Consider the following 18,014-nt stretch of genomic DNA (forward strand, 5'->3'; position numbering starts at 1 on the left):
TTGTGTTGTCTTCATGATCTTTCTCATAATGCATGGCGGAACATGGCGGGATTACTGTGCTGTGGTTTCTTTTCTTTTTAGCATTTCAATAGCTTTAATCTAAACATCACACAGACTTATTTAACCTCATAGAGACCATGTCAGAGCGACTGAATGTCACAGCTGCTCTCTGTCTTATCTTCCAGGAGGGGTTCAAAATGGGACTAACCTTAGAGGGCACCGTCTTCTCTCTGGACCCGCTCGACAGTCGCTGCTGATGCCAAGAGGACGCTCTCTGTCGTGTTCTTTTAACCCGTTTGTATGAAGAAGTGCCAAAATCCACACCACGGTTGAGTCAAGATGTCACACTTTTCATCTTGAGGTTTATATGCGTTTCCATTTAGATTGGTTTTCTGATATTTCAAGGTGAACTAAACAGATCCATTATAGAAAAGAACTATTTTTGTAAAAGAATAAAAACATATGGAAGGATTAGTTTTGAGTACATTTGCTTGCACAGGCAATGAGGGATGTAAATAGTCGAATATGTCCAATGGTACACAGAATTTTCATATGAGACAGTTTGTGTGTATGCACCATTTGAAATCTGTATTGTTAATACATTCCTGTTTGTATGGCCAACACGGGCGGACGGAGATAATAAAAGGAATCTGTAACATTAACACAACTTGACCATAACATCACACATTTTATGTTACTCGACATTAACTCACACATTATGTAGTCAATAATCCAGTCTCATTTTTTATAGCTGACTCACAGCCTTTGTTATTGACAAGGAGTTGCTGTTTGTTTTATTTTTGTATCAAACATCATTTATTTGCCATTTCAGTATTTAGATGTTGTCTTTTTACTTTTACTTTATTGTAATCTCTTTTTTTTCTTGCACCAGAAGGCACTTTTACTGGACAGCCTCTGTCCATCACAGTACTCTGCCCATTCATTTTCTTTTGGTTGCATTGACTTTGTTGTTACAGTTATTAAAGAAAACCCTACTAAAAAAAGACCTCTCATTGATTATTTTAATCATGATAATTTGCTTAACTTAGCTTGATTATTGATGTTGTGTTTGTAGTTGGTTCTCTGCATCTAATGTTTTTATTATTATCCGTCATTGCTGTACAGATAGCAGTGATGGTCCACTTTTAACACTTGGTCAAGACTCAAGGAAGCATTCCTACTACTACTTTTGGTCATTTTATGCAGAAATGGCTTTGAATTCATCATTTTTCTGAAGGTTTTTTTTCTAAATGGCTATTAAACTAAAAGAAAAACATGCCGGTCCAGCTCAGGATATTATGACCTTATAATTTTGAACAAATTCACGAGCCAAAAGCCAAATGTCCCCTCCGTTTGAGGACTTTCACATCTCAAATAGTTGCTGCAACTTTTTGTTGAGACCTTCCAGTTAATCTTGCTGAAGTTTGCAATCACATCAGTTTTTTATTTTTATGACACATCCAAGCCCTGACAGCTGACCTTTTAGGATCTACATCCACTGACTTCTACCTTATATCTTGCCATAACTTTTGCTTCCACTAGAGGGCGCCTCAGTACCATAAACCTAAACCGTTTCACAGGTAAGCTACCCTGCTGTATTTCTGTTTTGCACATGTTGTTCTCTCCTTCCCACAAGCACTCTATGTCTCCTTTAAACCTCTGACAACAGTGTGTTTTGGTGGTTGAGATATCATATTAAACATCTGACGTAGGCTTTTCTATTTGGTGCATCTACTGAATCTTCCCTTAGCTCTCTTCCTTAATTTGGTATTGTGATATTTTTAACAACCCCCTGACTCTTAAAATGATCATTATGCTAATTAGCTGTTGATAGCCGACTGAGAAAATAGCCAGCTTGATAGTTTTAATGTAGTATGTATGTTAGCATTCTGCTGTTAGCAATTTGTTTGATGAAATGTTCATCTTAAGAAACCTTTAGCACTTAATTCATGCTAGCAACCATGCGTATTTAGTGCTGGTGATGTTTATATAGCAGTTCAGTTGAATGCCATCTACAGTTTATGTTGCTTTATCACAGACATCATATCATATTCCTTTATCATAATTATTTCTAGGTCTTTCTGTTAGTATTATTTTGTAAACATTTAGTGGGAAGCATTGTTATTTTTAAGAAGGCTCTGCATTTTATTAGTACAAGCAAACATGCAAATATAGTATATTAAATGCCAGTATGTTTTTATCATTTGTATTGTACATTCTTTTACATCTGCCTGCCCAGGGACCACAGATGAAAATTAGCTCATAGCTATGTCTGGCTTGATGTTTTTTGTTTTGCATGGCCCCTGTCAAATAAACTAATGAATAAAAAAAATATAGATAGTTGTTTGGCGCTGTGTCTACTTCGATGTCAAGTTTCAGCAAACATCAGTCTTTCCTCTATCGCTATTTCTTCTTTGTGTTTTGCTCCTATTATTCTGTTCTTAGCATTTATTAGTTTAAAACATGGCAATTTCTTAAGAAGGCTTCAGCATTAATTGGTGCTAACAGTCATGCTAACATGATAACTTTAAGTGTTGATGAACTTTAGGTAGCAGTTCACTCTGCTGCTGTCTGTTTTCAGCATGTTTATGTTTAATTGTGTCCCAAATATCACATTATTTTTCTTTAGCTTCTCTTTCTGTTTTTTTTATTTTTGCGTCAGAGTTTACATGCTCTGGCAGCTGACATCATCCTAAAAAAGTACAGTATGAAGTTTTTTTTTTTTTTTTAAAGAGACCAACTCTTCTGAAACAAGAACAAGCAGAAAGAAGTATTTTCAATATTTATTTGTCAAAGGTTGAAATGTGTCTGCTTCCAGTGTGGAAAGTCCCTTCCTCCTCCTCCCTCTCCTCCTCCTCTTCTCTTCTCTCTGCCTCAGGAGTGTAAGTGGGCAGTCAAACCTTTTGAAACTTACAAATCTACAATAAATATACTCAAATATGAACCAAATAGTCACAATAGCATTACTCAAAAGAACATTCATAAACATTTAGAACAACAGTTTACATTAAAAACAACTGAGAGACTATATTAAATACATAAATGTTTTTTAAACTACAAAATATACCTAAAAATAGGTTTGTGTGCAAAATGACAAACATAAAGAACCTGACTACACCTGAATTAATATGACAGGAGCTGAGGGGATTAACAAGCATTTTGTTTAATTTGTTGCATAGCAAGAAATACAAAGCAGACAGGCACTCACAGCCACCTTATTCTTTAAAATGGTTATAAAGAAGGATTTCAAGAGCATATAAGTCCAGGATACTGAGAAGGGCGAACTGACATGCATAAAATAAAATATTCTGTGCTACTTTGAACTGAAAAAATGTTTTAAACGCAAGGAAATGAGTTACAAATCACTACACACCACTCACACAACACCTCATTCATCTCTCCATCGTAGACAGAAAGGTCTTTATTGGTATCCCCACACCCTGCCCTGTACCGTGCAGCCGGGAGAAGTGTACAAGGATCACACTACTTACAGAACAGCACCTGTGAAAACAAGACTTACATGTTGTGTCATCGCCTCTCAGTTTCGGTGACGAGGTAGCTAACACTGAGGAATCGACAGTCTGATTGTGTGTCTTTAATGCTCCAAGTTTTTTGGTACAGAATTTCAAAGAACTGGACACAGACATGGTTCATTAAAACTGTCTTTGGAACACACCAGCACCAGTGAAGGCATCATTGGCTGTATGTTTCCTCAATAGCACCACAATGTTTTATTATATTTAAACATTTAGAACAAAAAGAAATAGACAAATTAAAAAAAAAAAAAAAAATAGAAGTGGCAGGACAACATTTAACGTAGCTCCGGTGGGAATTTTCAGCCTATAAACAGCAGTTACTATTTTAAAGCTTTTGTATTCTTAAATCTTTGGCAGTTTAACAACAATCAAATAAAGTTAGTGTTTAAAACCTTTGGACTGAAATACACAAGGAAGAATTTGCACTGAATGCATCATGCTTAGAGTCAAACATACAAAAAGACAGAGGAATGATTAAAAAATTTAGCATTTTCTGTAAGTAAATTCCAAACATTCATTCTAACTTACAAATCTTTGATGTCTTGATCTGGGTTGAAGGCACAATAAATATCTTGCCACAGGGCCAGAGTAGTCCTCAGTACTCGTATGTACAATGTGGCTGATCGAATCAGCTGTCAGTTCAAAAGTCTCAGGATTCTCCTCGACGCGTCCCTGATGATGATTTTACAAGAAGCACACGGGCCCGATGTCAACGCCGAACTCTTGATCTGAGCCGCCAATGTCCACAGGGGCAATGTCCACAATAGGAAGTCTCGCCGTTTTCTGTGTCCTGTACTCAAACACTGTCTTGCCCCATCTGCCGTTCGCTTGCTGTGAAAGAAAGATCAATCAGGAATTTAGCCTCCTGCACATTTCTTTTTCCATTCAAAAAAACACTGTAGAGTTATGGCTTGGCAATAGTTTCACATTTTTGTTTTTGCTGCCACTGATGGTTTTTCTCCAAGCTTGAGAGAGAAGGTTGAGGGGATTGGTTGTTTTTTTTTGTTGCAGTTTGCAAATTCAACACTAGATGGCATTAAATCCTACACAAAATTAAGATTTTTGAATGGCTTTGTTCCTAATAAAACAGTGACGATCTATCTTAGACAGCTTTTAAATATCAAAGTAAGAGGTATGTTTGTGAAGACTTTTGTAAAGATTTATTTCTTAAGATATACTGAAGAAATTTAGCTTTTGGTCGTTTCATGAGATTTGTTGAGTAAAAACCATGAGCCTTTCAGTATCCTCTGATACCATTAACCTTTGGATATGTAAAAGTATCAAAGCCAGTGTAAAAAGGTTTGGACTCACTGAGCAGGAATCATCCACCACTGTGTATCTGAAGCGGTTGTTGCCCTCTGCTTTGAGCTCCAGGTCGTTGGAGCCTTTGAGGATCACAGCTTTCTTAAGGTTTCCAGCCTTCTCATCCTTGTAGCCCACAGAGTTCTTGCAGTGGTAGGTGATGGTCTGGGAGGCTTCTTTGGAGAGCAGGCGGATGAAGGTCATCTGAACTGTGACTGAGTTGGCCGGCTGATCTTTGTTACCGTAAGCAAACTGGAGAAACATAAATAAGATGAAAACATCAGAAAACCAGGATGTACTAATCGAAACTCACACGTTCCCTCAAATATGATTATTCTGAATGCTTATTGAGCACACATATCTCACTCTACTCATAGTTGTCTTTACATTTCAGTTACAAGAACACATTCTTCATGAGGATCTTCTTCTATTAAGCCTTTAACATTTGTACAGATCCTCTACAGCCATGCTTCCTTCACCAGAGTGTTTGTGCTCACATGTGTTCCTCTATTGATATCAGCTCCAAACCACACAGGTTTGTTCCTGGAAGCGCTCCACCACACTTTACGAGGTATGCTGGGCGGGTTGGCAGAGATGCAGGTCTCTCCGGTGTCCATGTTGCAATGCACTTGGATAGCGTCCTCCACACTGCCTTGGTTTGGATCCACCCAGTATTCACCTACAAAACAACAGGATCAACATGATGTACACAGAAAGGTGGACAAATAGCTTTAGTCTGATTTATTCTGCAGCTGCTGTGTGTGCATCAGTAAAATAAATCAGTTATATCGCACACAGTTAAGTTCAGTGCTCAGTTCAAAAAATTACTCTGACAATATTTCCAGATTTCAAAGCACTGGGATGATGAACAGGGGCAATAAGAGTGTAATGAAGTAGAGGACAAAGATAAAGATGAGATTAAAATTAACACTCACCGCTCTTCTTCATGGGGTAGCATCTCTTCAGGTCATCGCAGGTCCTGGCAGGGTGTTTCTTGCTGCCGTCGGGGCTCTTCATGCTGTTGATCTGGCTGCTGAGGGCCTTCAGGGTGGCGTGCACACCAGGGTCCACAGCCACAATGGTGGAGGAGTTGCTGTTGGGCATAGCCTCATCCTCGCTGAACTCAGGAGGAGGAGGGGGGCCAGAGTCGTAATCATGGAGGCCGCCAAACAGGTCATCCACAGCAGCCATGGGGGGTCCTGGGGGACCAGGAGGGCCAGGGGGTCCAGACTCTCCAGGAGGGCCCTTGGGAGTGGGGATTATTTAAGTTATTTCACTGATTGTTTATCTGTGTTTTTAATTTTGAGGCTAGTATGAAATGTTGAATGAACCAATGACTGTCTGATCTTTCTTAATAACTGGCTGAACTCATGTCTGAATTTTAATGACTGTGATGTTATCTTTTTATTAGTTCATCTCAAATATTCTCATAAAATCTTCCATTTGTATAATGAATAATGAGACGGTACCTCTGGTCCAATTTCTCCACCGATTCCACGAGATCCTGGAGGTCCCATCGGTCCTGGTTGGCCAATGTATCCTTCCTTTCCAGAAGGTCCAATCGGTCCTGGAGGCCCCTGAATTGAGATCCAGTAAAATATAAAATTAGAATTACAAAAAAAACCCTCCTTTTTACTCTTAAGAAAAGATGAAATTCAGGAACAGGTTTTTCTCTTAAGAGATATGAAACTGTAGTATTTACCCTAGGCCCTCCTGGTCCAATGATTCCTGGAGCTCCCTGCTCACCTGTTGTGCCCTAGAAGAAAGAAAGTACTCATAATGATCTTTATATGAACTATTTAATCATTAGATTTCCTCGGAGTTCACTTCATGCATAATGGCTACATCCCATTGGTTGATATTGAAGCAGGAGACCCGCCAACAGGTTGGTAAATGCACCAAAATGTATGAAAGGATTTCAGAATACAACACTAATTAATGTTTGTGTGTGTTTCTATTTAATACTATTTAAATAGTCCCTCCACTCAGACTCCTCTTTCAGAAACAAAGGTTTAGTCTTGATTAAAAGATGACAGAAATATGCAGGTTTATCGCTGTGGGAGAAAAAATGAAACCTCGAAGTGTCTGCTCAATGCTTTTGTTTAAATCCAACAGTGACCCTGAGTACCATCTCTAACTTTTTCAGTCCCTAACAAGGTGCAAGATGTTCTGTTTGGAGCTCAGGGCCAGAGCAGTGTGGATATGATGTGTGAATGTAGTAGGTAAGCCAGAAATGTGTATTTGATCTGTAGTTTTACTAAAACGGTACTTGTCTGTAGCTTTTATTAATAAACCTCTTTTTCTCAAACAGGAACCCTCTACTGACAAATTATACCAAAGACCTCCGATATTGGTACTACAGAAACTTCTCAGTTTTCACATTCTGTCGTTGTACCACTTGAAAATTGAATTATTGTAGAGGAAGAAAAATGTTCCACTTTTGACTTGGGACCCCCTGTAACCCCCTCACTGACCTCTAGAAGTCCCTGAACTCTCATTTAAAAAGATTGGATGTCACAGCTAATACCAAAAGTTGGCAACTTTTAGACATTTTAGTTGGATGTTCATAGTCACATGCTTTGACCAAACTACACCCAAATAATCTTCATGAAGCAGATCAGATCAGGGTTGGCAAAAGTGAGTTACTGAGTAAAACTTTAAATTCATGGCGGGTCAGAAGCACTGAAATAAAACCAAAGAGAGAGGAGTCAGCTTGATCACAGTTATTTATGTAGCATTATTGGGACTTACTGGAGGTCCAGGGAGACCCTGCAAACCAGTGAACCCTCGATGTCCCTTCTGCCCTCGCTCTCCATGGTCACCCAGGTCACCCTTATCTCCTCTTGGTCCTTGAGGTCCCTGAATGAAGAACGTTTAACTCAAGTTAGTTGCTTTTAAATGTTGAGTTCATACTGTGTTTCTGAGTTTGAATCAGACGCAATATTCTTCAAAGGTCACAGAGAGACTCACCACTAGGCCTCTCTTTCCAGCAGAGCCAGGTGGACCCAAAGGTCCTCTTGAGCCCTGCAAACAAGTCAGATTATTAAAACACCCTTAGGGGAAAAACAGACCCTTGCCAGTCCTGAAAAACTCCCAATTGCTTCTTAGAGCCAAACACATCATTGTTAGCACCTAATTTAAGCTCATTCAGGTCCCAACATGCTCCCAGGGCTCTACTCGTGTTGAGTCTGTAAGCCTGTTATTCCAGTCATATGTCCTGCCGATGGGATATTAGATAGACTAACACATGGAGCAGAACATTCCAGAACACAAAATCAACTTACAGCTTCTCCTCTCTTTCCAGCTTCACCCGATGTTCCAACAGGACCTGGAGTACCAGGAAGTCCCTGAGGACCAGTCAGACCTTCTGGACCAGCATCTCCTCGGGCTCCCTACAAAAGGACATCAGAAACTTAGAACTTAAAGAAATAACAACAACTAGATCACATTACTAATATCTTTCTCCCTTACCCTCTGTCCAAGAACTCCATCTCTGCCTGGAGGGCCATCAGATCCTGCAGGACCCTAAGGACCAGACAGGAAACAAGACAAATCAGAGACAGACTCTGGTGCAGTAAACTGAGAAACACAAGAAAAACAAAAGAACAACTTGTATTTACATCAGGACCAGAATCACCACGAGGTCCGTTTAATCCAGGAGAACCAACTGGGCCTGAGGGACCTTTGTCTCCGGATGCTCCTGTGGATCCCTGTTTTCCTGGTGGACCCTAAAAAGAAGAGATATGAGGTTAAATAAGCTGCGTATCACAATACTCACTTAAAAGAGTATATTTCAGCTTAAGACATAGCACGGGAGTAAGAGAGAAGCTAATGTGCTGCAGAACAAGGTTGTAAAAATTGTACACACCGCTGGTCCTGGAAGGCCTGGCATACCACGCTCTCCTCTCTGACCAGGAAGACCCACAATGCCTCTCTGTCCTGTAGTTCCAGCTGGACCTGGGGGACCATCAGGACCCTAATGCCAAATACATGAAAGTTAAATATTATAAAGGAGTAAACACGGCCCTCAGGTATGAGCAGCCACAGAAATATTAAAAAAGCATGCTGGGACACATTAGAAAACAAAGTATGATTGAAGAACTTCCACTGCTTTTCTTCATGACTCAGTAAATGTGTCGTTTCATTATGAAGGCTGCATAACAATATCGGTTTGATCAATCAATGATCGAAAACACTGATGCTGACATTTATCTTTATTAAAAATATGCACAGTTATCACAGTGAAATCAGTTTACCGTGGGTCCATCCTCTCCAGAGTCTCCTTTGTCTCCTGGGCTGCCAGGTGGACCTGCTGGTCCTCGCTCTCCTTGTCTTCCAGGAGATCCATGGTCTCCACGAAGACCACCAGGACCCTCTTTTCCAGGTGCTCCAAGTGGTCCGGGTTCTCCAAGTGGACCCTGGTAGAAACAGATATGATTATGATACAGAAGACGGAGGTAGTGTTTGCAGTGTGTATGTGGTTTCTGGTACTTCCAGAGCCAGCCTCAAGCGGATCCTCGATGAACTGCAGTTTTTAGCACCTCTGCATTGGACTCATATTCTTGGACTGGAGGTTGCCACTTGGCATGGTCATACTTTCAGTTCAGGGATCAAGTCATTTATAGTTCTGTTTAAAAAACAGTTTCCATAAAGTACGAGAGTTCAACAAGTCAGTGAGAGTTTAAGTTGTCTTCACTGTTCATGCTTTAAGGAGACTTTCACCAAACTCTGATTTAATTGTGAACAAGATGTCCCTTATAGAACAAATGATACTCAGCATGATTGTGAAAATACTTAGTGCAGTACTTACAGTTGGGCCAGGTGGGCCGACTCTTCCTGCAGATCCAGGGAAACCAGTGGGACCCTGTGAGCAGAGAGTTACCCAGGATCGTCATGTAATGCTTTACAAGTTTTATTAAAGACTGCAACATATTCAATTTGAAAAATCCGGATAAGAAACCATCATGTGAAGTTATGAATGTGTCACGTTAAACATTAAACTCCTTCCTTTGCTCAGGATATTTTTTCTTGACCTTCTGTAATCGAGTAAATCTTACCGGTGCACCCTGAGTTCCTCTTCCGCCTTTCAACCCAGCAACACCAGTTGGCCCCTAGAACAACAACCTGTTATTAGAAAAGCATTCACCAGCAGCATATTTCAAAAGAATGAAAGCAAACTTCTCCAATACTTTGAATTCCTCCAAAGCCTTTCCATCCATGCACTGTTTCGTTCACTCAAATATATGAACATTTCAAGAAGAACCCTGCTATTTTTTCTTTGTATCTTTCAACTGATTTTTTTCAATTCATGCTGGTGTGCAACTTACAGGAGGTCCGTGAGCACCAGCCAAGCCTTGAGGTCCTGGTGATCCAGCATCTCCTTTCTGGCCTGGCTCTCCAGGCTCTCCCTTGACTCCAGGTTGGCCATCAGGACCCTGGAAAATGTTGTTGATACTTTTAAGAATGCATCAAAAGTGGTTCATGGCGCATCATGGAGATCTATGAATTTTGTGTCTGTAATAAAATACAGGAGCATGACTGCATACTCACAGGAGGTCCAGCAAATCCAACAGACCCAATGGGACCAGGGTCACCTCTTGCACCCTGTTGATGGAGATACATTGTTAATATTGAGGCACAGCTAAATGTGCAGGATATACATGGCTTAATCTGACTCCATGTACTTCATTGAGCAAGTCTACTCACCGGCACTCCTCTGGATCCTGGTGGTCCAGATGGTCCTTTAGGTCCAGGTTCTCCCTGCAAAAAAGACACAAGTTACTTTCACAGTAACATCTACAATCATTCATCAAGCCTGTGCTCTCTCATAAATCCAGTGTTTTTTTTATGTTTGCAGAGGCTGTGAGAGCCAAACAATGTCCTTCACAAGCTGCAACATGTTATCAAACACCGCCAAGGACATGAGAGGCATGAGGATTAACAGCACAGTGGCATCCTGGGAACTGACGCTTCCTTCATCTTAACTTGCCTCAGCTTTTAATCATTGTGATGTGGAAAGCAGCCTCTCAATGTGGGTGAGGAATAAAATACTGTACCTTCTCCCCACTGGGGCCAGCAGGTCCAAGTGGGCCAAGAGGACCTGGGGCTCCCTGTTGACAGAGACAAAACGTGCTTAGAGATCTCTGAAACACTCACTGACACGTCTCAGATTCACCCCTATATACGACCCCTTTCCTTTTTCAATTTAACATGTGTGCACAGAATAGAGTAAAGACAATTTGCTTACTCTTGCTCCATCATTTCCAGCCGTGCCCTCTGATCCTTTCTCACCAATGGTTCCCTGTAAGAAAATGTTCACTGTTATTGGCACACATCAGTTGGCAACCAGTTCTGACTCTGACTTCAAACTCAGACTTGTTTGTTACATAAGAGGAGCTGTCATCTTCCAGAGATCAGCAGAGTGTATCTCTCCCAAAACAAATTAGTTGATTGTGAGGTTTTGCAACGACACATGAAAATACACGTGTTCTTAAAAAAGAGAGATAATGATGCACTTACTCTGTCACCTTTAGGCCCAGGAGGCCCAGAGATGCCCCTCTCTCCTGGCATTCCCTGAAGACCTGGAGGACCAATGTCACCAAGTGCCCCAGGAGGACCAGGACTGCCCTTTAGTGACAACACAGAGGTTCACAGGTTAAAATGTTAAGTATTTAACATCCATTGAAGTATAACCAAACAAAATTAGCTTCATCTTAAGGCTGCTCAATAATGTTACCATGAACTGAAGTGACTCTCCTATAGTGTTAAAAGTTTTTCTCACATCTTATCTAGTTGAAAGAACATGTAGTGTTTTGGTTCATTGAGGTAATAGTGCATCTTCTTCCCCTTGACCAGCCTTGTTATTCAGACATGGAGCTATAACTTTTGCGACTTCCTGTCCACTGCAGAGCATTCAATGCATAAAAGGACTAGATATTTGGTATAAAGTAGTGTTCCCTTACAACTTTTACTGTTACATAAGTCTACACATGCACTGCAGACCAACCAAATAAGCACTTGATTGTGTGCTTGAGCTCTGTGTCAGTTCTGCCCTTCAAAGTAAAAGCCTCCAAACCATCAGGCTCTTTGATTTACTTGTATGAACCACCCAGGACTTTTCTAACTCATCTGTCACACTATGTTTTGGCTGGTTTGCTTTGCAGTACAAACATGTGATTTCTCTTTATTACCTTTGGACCATCAGGACCGGGTGCACCAGGGATCCCCTTAGACCCCTGCAGACCAGGTGAACCCAGCTCTCCTCTCTCTCCTGGAATCCCGCGCTCTCCCTGGGAAAGACACACAATTAGTTTACACTCACCTGAAGGTGTTTAGCAATGCTCAATAATGTAGCAGACTGAATCATGCCTACCCTTGGTCCAATTGCTCCGACAGAGCCGAGCTCTCCAGGAATACCCTGAAATAAACACATTTAAAGGTTAACTTTGTTAACGCTCAGTCAGTTAAAATTATTTAAAGATACTTTAGAGATAGAACTGGAAGTTGAAAGTAAAATGCATCAGTCAAAGCAGCAGGTCTAGCTTTTGTCACACTCACTAGGTCGCCAGGTTTTCCAGGTTCTCCAGGAGGGCCTTGATTTCCAGGCAGGCCCTATTAACAAAAGACAGTTAAACAAATCCATCAGAGCCCTTCTTCAGGTCTCATTGAGGTCTCAAAGGTAGTGTTTAGTACTGTCACGTCCTACCAACAAATTAAAACATTAACGCACCTGGAATCCATTTACACCTGGAGGTCCCTGCTCTCCTCTGTCTCCTGCGACACCCTGTAAGATGAAAATGTTTGCCTCAGTCATTTATGACAGCATTAAAAATACAATAAATGTAACAAAAGAGGAATCAGACACTCACAGATGGGCCTGGAGGACCAGCGGGGCCAACTTCTCCATCTTTTCCAGGAGGACCCTGAAGACAAGATGTCGATCATGTTAACATGTTCTGCCATCTTGCTTTCATTACTTCTGATTGATCAGCTGTATGTGCTTTTCTCCTGATGGTAATACAAAGTGAACAACGTTCAGAACAGTACTCACTCTCTGGCCTGACACTCCTGCAGATCCTTGTTCACCGGTCTTTCCTGGGTCACCCTGAGTGTAAAGATTTAATTTAATTAGTAACAGAAACAGCCTGACCGACTGCATGGATTATCTATGCAGAGCTCAGAGGTCTCTCCAGCCTTACATTGAAGCCCTTAGGTCCTGGCACTCCCATGGTTCCTGCAGGTCCTCTGTTACCAATGGACCCTGCAGGGCCTGGACGACCATCTTCACCTGGGGCACCCTGAACAAAGGAAACCAGACTTTGACTCAATCGTTTTTTTTTTTTAGTTTGTCGGTACTTTAAAGCAGACTGCAATATCAAGTTACCAGTGGTCCTGGCTTTCCCTCTGCTCCCTGGACTCCAGGTGTGCCAGTCAGACCCTGTAATGAAGACATTAAAATATGATCAATGGAAATGTTGGATATGGACATGAACATAATGAAATAATGGAGCTGGTAGTCTTGATTAAAACTGGATAGAAAGATTGAAAAGAACTGTAAAGAGGATCAGTGTTACCCTTGCACCTGGTAGACCAGGTTCTCCTGTACGACCCGGGTCTCCTAGTGAACCTTTGGGCCCTGATGGTCCAGATGTTCCTCGATCTCCTACAGCACCCTAAAGCAGAAACGTAGAGATCACTTTTTTAATTAACTGACTGAAACATGTGAGAGCTAAAAAAACAAAAACAACAAAAACAAAAACTCTTCAATTCTGTCTGCTAGCACACGTTGAAACATTTATTAGTTTAAAAACATACGAAAACATACAGAGGCTAAAGTTTACCTTAGGTCCTGGCAAGCCATCAGCACCGGGGAAACCTCTGTTACCAGGAGCTCCCTGAAAAAGAGATCATTAGTTAGATACAACATGATGTCCAAGTGTTTATTTTTCACTCAGGGTGTGAGATAATTGTGTAAAATCAGATACATTAGGTTGAGAAACCATCTAGACATCCTGCACTAAAGCTTCTAGAAAAGTCCCCTCAATAGAAACATTCACATCAGAATGTTTCCACCAAACACAACATGCAAACCATCATCTTTCATCACATTATAACGTTCAGGTTCATTGAAGTCTATGGGCAATTTAGCTTCTCAAGTCCAGCTCACTTTGAGTCTGTGGCAGGAGTCCAGAAGCTACAGAGATATGAAGAACACACAGACTGCATGTGGACAGGCCACAGCAGCCTGGGATTCAAACCCTTGGCCTTTTATGGGTCACTGTTGCTAACCATCACCATGCTACTTGCCAATTTCACACACTCATTTAAAAGTACTTCAAAATGTCCTTAAATGTTTCCCACATAGTTGAACTTTCCTCCTCTCATCCCCTGACATTACTCCTGTCTCTAAATGTCTCTGAACTAAAGTGCTGACTCACTCTTTCTCCTACAGGACCAACAGGCCCAAGAGAGCCTGAGTCACCACGTGTTCCTCGCTTTCCTTCTTCACCCTGAGGTCCAAGCACTCCCTGGGATCCTGAAGGACCCTATGATGAGGACACATAAGCGAGAGAAAGCCTTAAGAACCAGTTTCATTACTTGAAGTAACATCAAAAATGTCTCTGTATTTGAAGCTCACAGGTTCTCCTTTGGGTCCAGCTTCTCCTTTGAATCCTCCCACACCAAGATCTCCCTGTCACACAGAGTGAAAACAAAAATCAGCCCCTTTCATAAAAAGCAGTGACACAGTTTTTAGGTCAGATTTCTGAAATGGTAAAGGCAGTTTACCAGTTGTCCTTTAATACCAGGCTGACCAGTGCTTCCCTGAGGTCCTGGTGGGCCAGAGGGTCCAAGATGGCCGCCTTGACCTTGTGGACCAAGATTACCCTGTGAAAGGTCAGCCGTGTTAAGTGTTACCTTCAAATTTGTCATAAATGTTTGATCATTTGTTTGAAAAAATACTAAAAACATACCACTGGTCCTTTAGCACCTGGACCACCATCTGTACCCATCGGTCCCTGTGAACATGATATATCTACAGTTAGATCAACACATCGGTGACAGAGTCCGCTTCACATGTTGAGTCGAGTGAAGCCGTCAATAAGGCATCCTGTGAAACAGTTCCACTCAACTACTGGGATGTTTTCTATCATAATGATGATATATCTCTGTTTGTGATGCATCAGTAAAGTAACATATTCACCCTGAGGCCAACTGGTCCGGATCTGCCCAAGTGGCCGGTCTCTCCTCTCTGACCCTGAGGGCCCTCTGGACCGCGAACTCCTGTTGGGCCAGGTTGTCCCTGTTGAGAACAATAACCAAGAACAGTTCAATTATAGAGATACAAAAGGGAGTCAGTTATTGGTTGTGAAGTCTGCACATTATTGTAATCATTAATAATCAAATAGAAAGCAGTGACAGCAAATCAGTTCAGTGAGAGTGAAACAGTGATGTTCTTACCTTCATTCCTGGGGTGCCAGGATAACCTGGTGGTCCACTAAGACCCAAAGGACCCTGTTAAAGCAACAACAATGAAAATCAAACTTCAGTATCAGGCACTGGAAATGTGCAACCACAGGAAAACATATAAATTAGGCTACGTTTCCACCACATGACCTTCTGTCAGGGATTAGGGACTCTAATGTACTCAATGAAAATTCACATGATGAAATTCTAGATGAAATCCTGGAGATCCTGGGCACTCTTTGCAGGCCAAAAATCATGGCTGTTTTGATACTCGCAGCCTGTTTTCACACATCAGTCAACTTCATGTCTTATTTTCAACAGATTTTACACCTTGGTGAAAACCCAGACTTCAGTGGCCTGGAGGAGCCCCTCTCATCCCTTGAAAAGTAGCTTCTGATATCAAAAGTCCTTCTTGAATATGTGGCTGCAGATGCTAACTTTAATGTACAGTGGATCCAGAACAGTTCAACACTTACCATTGGGCCAGATTTTCCAAGATTACCAGACGGACCCCGTTTTCCCTACAACACAAAAATGAATCACATTTTAATAATAGGTTGTGCCCTTTGGTCACAAATTATAAGGATCCACTGAAAACTCTGTGACAGAAAGAACACTGATCATGGTAGCACATGTTTCTAATGCATAGAGGCATCGTCCTTACGGCTATACCCCCGGGTCCAACACGTCCTCTCTCTCCTGGCATCCCAGCAGGACCCTGTTAGATACAAAGCTAAGAGTTAATATGGTCTTATTTACGATATAATCCAGTTTAGCTTCATTCAAGAGCGCATGTCACAATCAGATGAGGTTAAATAAACTTTGAGAATATGACGTACCATGGGTCCAGGTGCTCCCAATGGACCAGTAGGTCCATTAGAACCCTAGAAAAACACAGACATTCTGTTTAGCCATTATAAGAGAAAATTACAGCATGGGAAGATGTTTCATAGACCATTAGGAAGTAAAGGTAATTAAGTTTCACAAGAATCTGTAAGAAATCTGCCAACTAACCATCTAATCACAAAGCTGTGGACTGATTTGAAATAATGACACAGAGGTTTTGTTTGATTTATTTATACCTTGGATCCAACAGCTCCAGTTTCACCTTTCTGTCCAATGATTCCCCCATGGCCCTGTAAACAGAAAACCACATTAATGACACTTCTGTCTGTTTAGCAATGTGAGCATCATAACAAAGGCAAAAGTTTTTGATGGATCTGTAATGACAAAGGAAATGTCATTTCAGAGAATTTAAGCTCACCCTGTGACCCTTCAGTCCAGAAGGTCCTGGTGTACCTGGGAATCCTCTGGATCCCTGAAACATGTTACAATAAACTTAATTTCAACTGTTTGAACTTAAGATGCAGCAAAAGCACAGATCATGGGACCTTCAAGTTTGTACAGTCATACAATGATGTGGGTGTAGAGGTCTACATGCTTACCTGTGATCCAGGGAATCCCATTTCTCCGGGGTTTCCTGCTTTTCCTGCCTCTCCCTGTGTGAAGAAAGGTCATTTTTATATCACAAGCTTAACTGGAAGCAATGGACGTGAAATCCTGCATCCCTCTATCAGAGCTGGGCATGGAGTATGACTCTGCTGTTTTAGGACTTGTTTTGTTTTTAATTATTATGATTCTTAGCAGAGGATAGGTGATACTGACGGCTTATTATTAATGCCTTTGAGCTTTATTTTGTCACTTTCTAACACAATGGCATGAGGTGTTTTATTTGGCCTTACTAACAAATGACAGGAAAGTGTCATGTGTTAAAATGTGTTTTTAAAATGTAGTCAGTTCAAAGGAAGACTTCAGTCCAATAGTTTGACATAAAAAAACCCCAGAAGATTTAGCAGTCTTCTTATCATAACAACCCGACAATTCAGTAAACATCTGTGGTTTTGTGTGCGCACATGTGTGTGTATGTGTGTACTTTACAATATTATAAAAGCAGTCAGCCCTGTCAATTTCATGATTGCAGATTTAGGGGTCCACTCAGCCATTTTTGCACAGACAGTTCCTTTTTTCTGTTCAACCAAATGGCATCTGCTGTGCTCTGTGTGCTCGTCACCAAAACACTCTTTGTATAAACTGATTTCAGTCACTGCACTGTCAGCGCTCTCAGTTGAAAAAGTTCAGCTTTTGAAACACTGTCGTGCTCGTCCATGACATCGCTAGATCACCAACCAATCAGTTTAATACAGACGTAACAGTCAGTACTTAGTGAAGTGGAAGTGCCCTGGGACAGCTTGAGTGACCCAGCAGCAGTGCGCTGGTGAGAAGCGCTTTGAAGTTGAGGTCCTGGGCAGTGCCAGCGTTGTTGGACGTAGACCCTTACACTGAACCTTCTCTCATTTTCTTTTTGTTCACAGTCATTTTGTATATGTGAGGAGTAAACGCTGGTTTGTAAAACTTTTACTGTAACTTATGAAATGGGCAGTTTTCAGTTCCAGCATCTTACTTACATCTTCACCGGGTTTCCCTGGAGGTCCCTCTGGTCCCCTCTGCCCTGGAGAACCCTGTATAACAACAGTCAGATTTTTCATACATCCAGCAACAATACATTCCTCTAAAAACCATCAAAGCAAATTAAAGTATACTAAATCTGACTGAGGAGTGTGTGTATACACCCCTTGGTATGGTGTTGCCCTCTCATAAAAAAACAACCATTAAACTTGTGCAATTCTCGTGATAAACCTGACACAGTGTGTT

The 18,014-nt window shown here is 41.3% G+C and overlaps 2 protein-coding genes across 9 annotated transcripts in view; one reads left to right on the forward strand and one right to left on the reverse strand.

Annotated features, from left to right (window-relative positions):
* The window catches only part of gulp1a (GULP PTB domain containing engulfment adaptor 1a), a 125,293-nt gene extending 124,287 nt beyond the window's left edge, over positions 1 to 1,006 (forward strand). For all 7 annotated transcript variants that reach the window (XM_034693455.1, XM_034693461.1, XM_034693462.1 and 4 more), the window contains one exon: positions 186 to 1,006. In XM_034693455.1, coding sequence (XP_034549346.1) covers positions 186 to 257 — 72 coding nt within the window. In that variant the 3' untranslated portion in view covers positions 258 to 1,006. The remainder of the gene's footprint in view (positions 1 to 185) is intronic.
* A 2,141-nt stretch (positions 1,007 to 3,147) lies between these two features.
* col5a2a (collagen, type V, alpha 2a) overlaps positions 3,148 to 18,014 on the reverse strand; it is a 43,603-nt gene continuing 28,736 nt past the window's right edge. For both annotated transcript variants that reach the window (XM_034694343.1, XM_034694342.1), the window contains exons 11-54: positions 17,768 to 17,821; positions 16,748 to 16,801; positions 16,567 to 16,620; positions 16,385 to 16,438; positions 16,142 to 16,186; positions 15,967 to 16,020; positions 15,779 to 15,823; positions 15,297 to 15,350; positions 15,040 to 15,138; positions 14,810 to 14,854; positions 14,625 to 14,723; positions 14,476 to 14,529; positions 14,276 to 14,383; positions 13,679 to 13,732; positions 13,412 to 13,510; positions 13,222 to 13,275; positions 13,037 to 13,135; positions 12,889 to 12,942; positions 12,707 to 12,760; positions 12,568 to 12,621; positions 12,396 to 12,449; positions 12,211 to 12,255; positions 12,029 to 12,127; positions 11,358 to 11,465; positions 11,086 to 11,139; positions 10,895 to 10,948; positions 10,545 to 10,598; positions 10,389 to 10,442; positions 10,166 to 10,273; positions 9,896 to 9,949; positions 9,649 to 9,702; positions 9,095 to 9,256; positions 8,707 to 8,814; positions 8,459 to 8,566; positions 8,310 to 8,363; positions 8,123 to 8,230; positions 7,809 to 7,862; positions 7,590 to 7,697; positions 6,541 to 6,594; positions 6,308 to 6,415; positions 5,774 to 6,083; positions 5,336 to 5,517; positions 4,848 to 5,090; positions 3,148 to 4,367 (exon numbers count right to left, since the gene is read on the reverse strand). In XM_034694343.1, the coding sequence (XP_034550234.1) occupies positions 4,221 to 4,367; positions 4,848 to 5,090; positions 5,336 to 5,517; positions 5,774 to 6,083; positions 6,308 to 6,415; positions 6,541 to 6,594; positions 7,590 to 7,697; positions 7,809 to 7,862; positions 8,123 to 8,230; positions 8,310 to 8,363; positions 8,459 to 8,566; positions 8,707 to 8,814; positions 9,095 to 9,256; positions 9,649 to 9,702; positions 9,896 to 9,949; positions 10,166 to 10,273; positions 10,389 to 10,442; positions 10,545 to 10,598; positions 10,895 to 10,948; positions 11,086 to 11,139; positions 11,358 to 11,465; positions 12,029 to 12,127; positions 12,211 to 12,255; positions 12,396 to 12,449; positions 12,568 to 12,621; positions 12,707 to 12,760; positions 12,889 to 12,942; positions 13,037 to 13,135; positions 13,222 to 13,275; positions 13,412 to 13,510; positions 13,679 to 13,732; positions 14,276 to 14,383; positions 14,476 to 14,529; positions 14,625 to 14,723; positions 14,810 to 14,854; positions 15,040 to 15,138; positions 15,297 to 15,350; positions 15,779 to 15,823; positions 15,967 to 16,020; positions 16,142 to 16,186; positions 16,385 to 16,438; positions 16,567 to 16,620; positions 16,748 to 16,801; positions 17,768 to 17,821 (3,771 nt within the window). In that variant the 3' untranslated portion in view covers positions 3,148 to 4,220. The remainder of the gene's footprint in view (positions 4,368 to 4,847; positions 5,091 to 5,335; positions 5,518 to 5,773; positions 6,084 to 6,307; positions 6,416 to 6,540; positions 6,595 to 7,589; positions 7,698 to 7,808; positions 7,863 to 8,122; positions 8,231 to 8,309; positions 8,364 to 8,458; positions 8,567 to 8,706; positions 8,815 to 9,094; positions 9,257 to 9,648; positions 9,703 to 9,895; positions 9,950 to 10,165; positions 10,274 to 10,388; positions 10,443 to 10,544; positions 10,599 to 10,894; positions 10,949 to 11,085; positions 11,140 to 11,357; positions 11,466 to 12,028; positions 12,128 to 12,210; positions 12,256 to 12,395; positions 12,450 to 12,567; positions 12,622 to 12,706; positions 12,761 to 12,888; positions 12,943 to 13,036; positions 13,136 to 13,221; positions 13,276 to 13,411; positions 13,511 to 13,678; positions 13,733 to 14,275; positions 14,384 to 14,475; positions 14,530 to 14,624; positions 14,724 to 14,809; positions 14,855 to 15,039; positions 15,139 to 15,296; positions 15,351 to 15,778; positions 15,824 to 15,966; positions 16,021 to 16,141; positions 16,187 to 16,384; positions 16,439 to 16,566; positions 16,621 to 16,747; positions 16,802 to 17,767; positions 17,822 to 18,014) is intronic.

The sequence above is a fragment of the Notolabrus celidotus genome, chromosome 10, assembly GCF_009762535.1.
Source record: "Notolabrus celidotus isolate fNotCel1 chromosome 10, fNotCel1.pri, whole genome shotgun sequence".
Taxonomy (NCBI): Eukaryota; Metazoa; Chordata; class Actinopteri; order Labriformes; family Labridae; genus Notolabrus; species Notolabrus celidotus.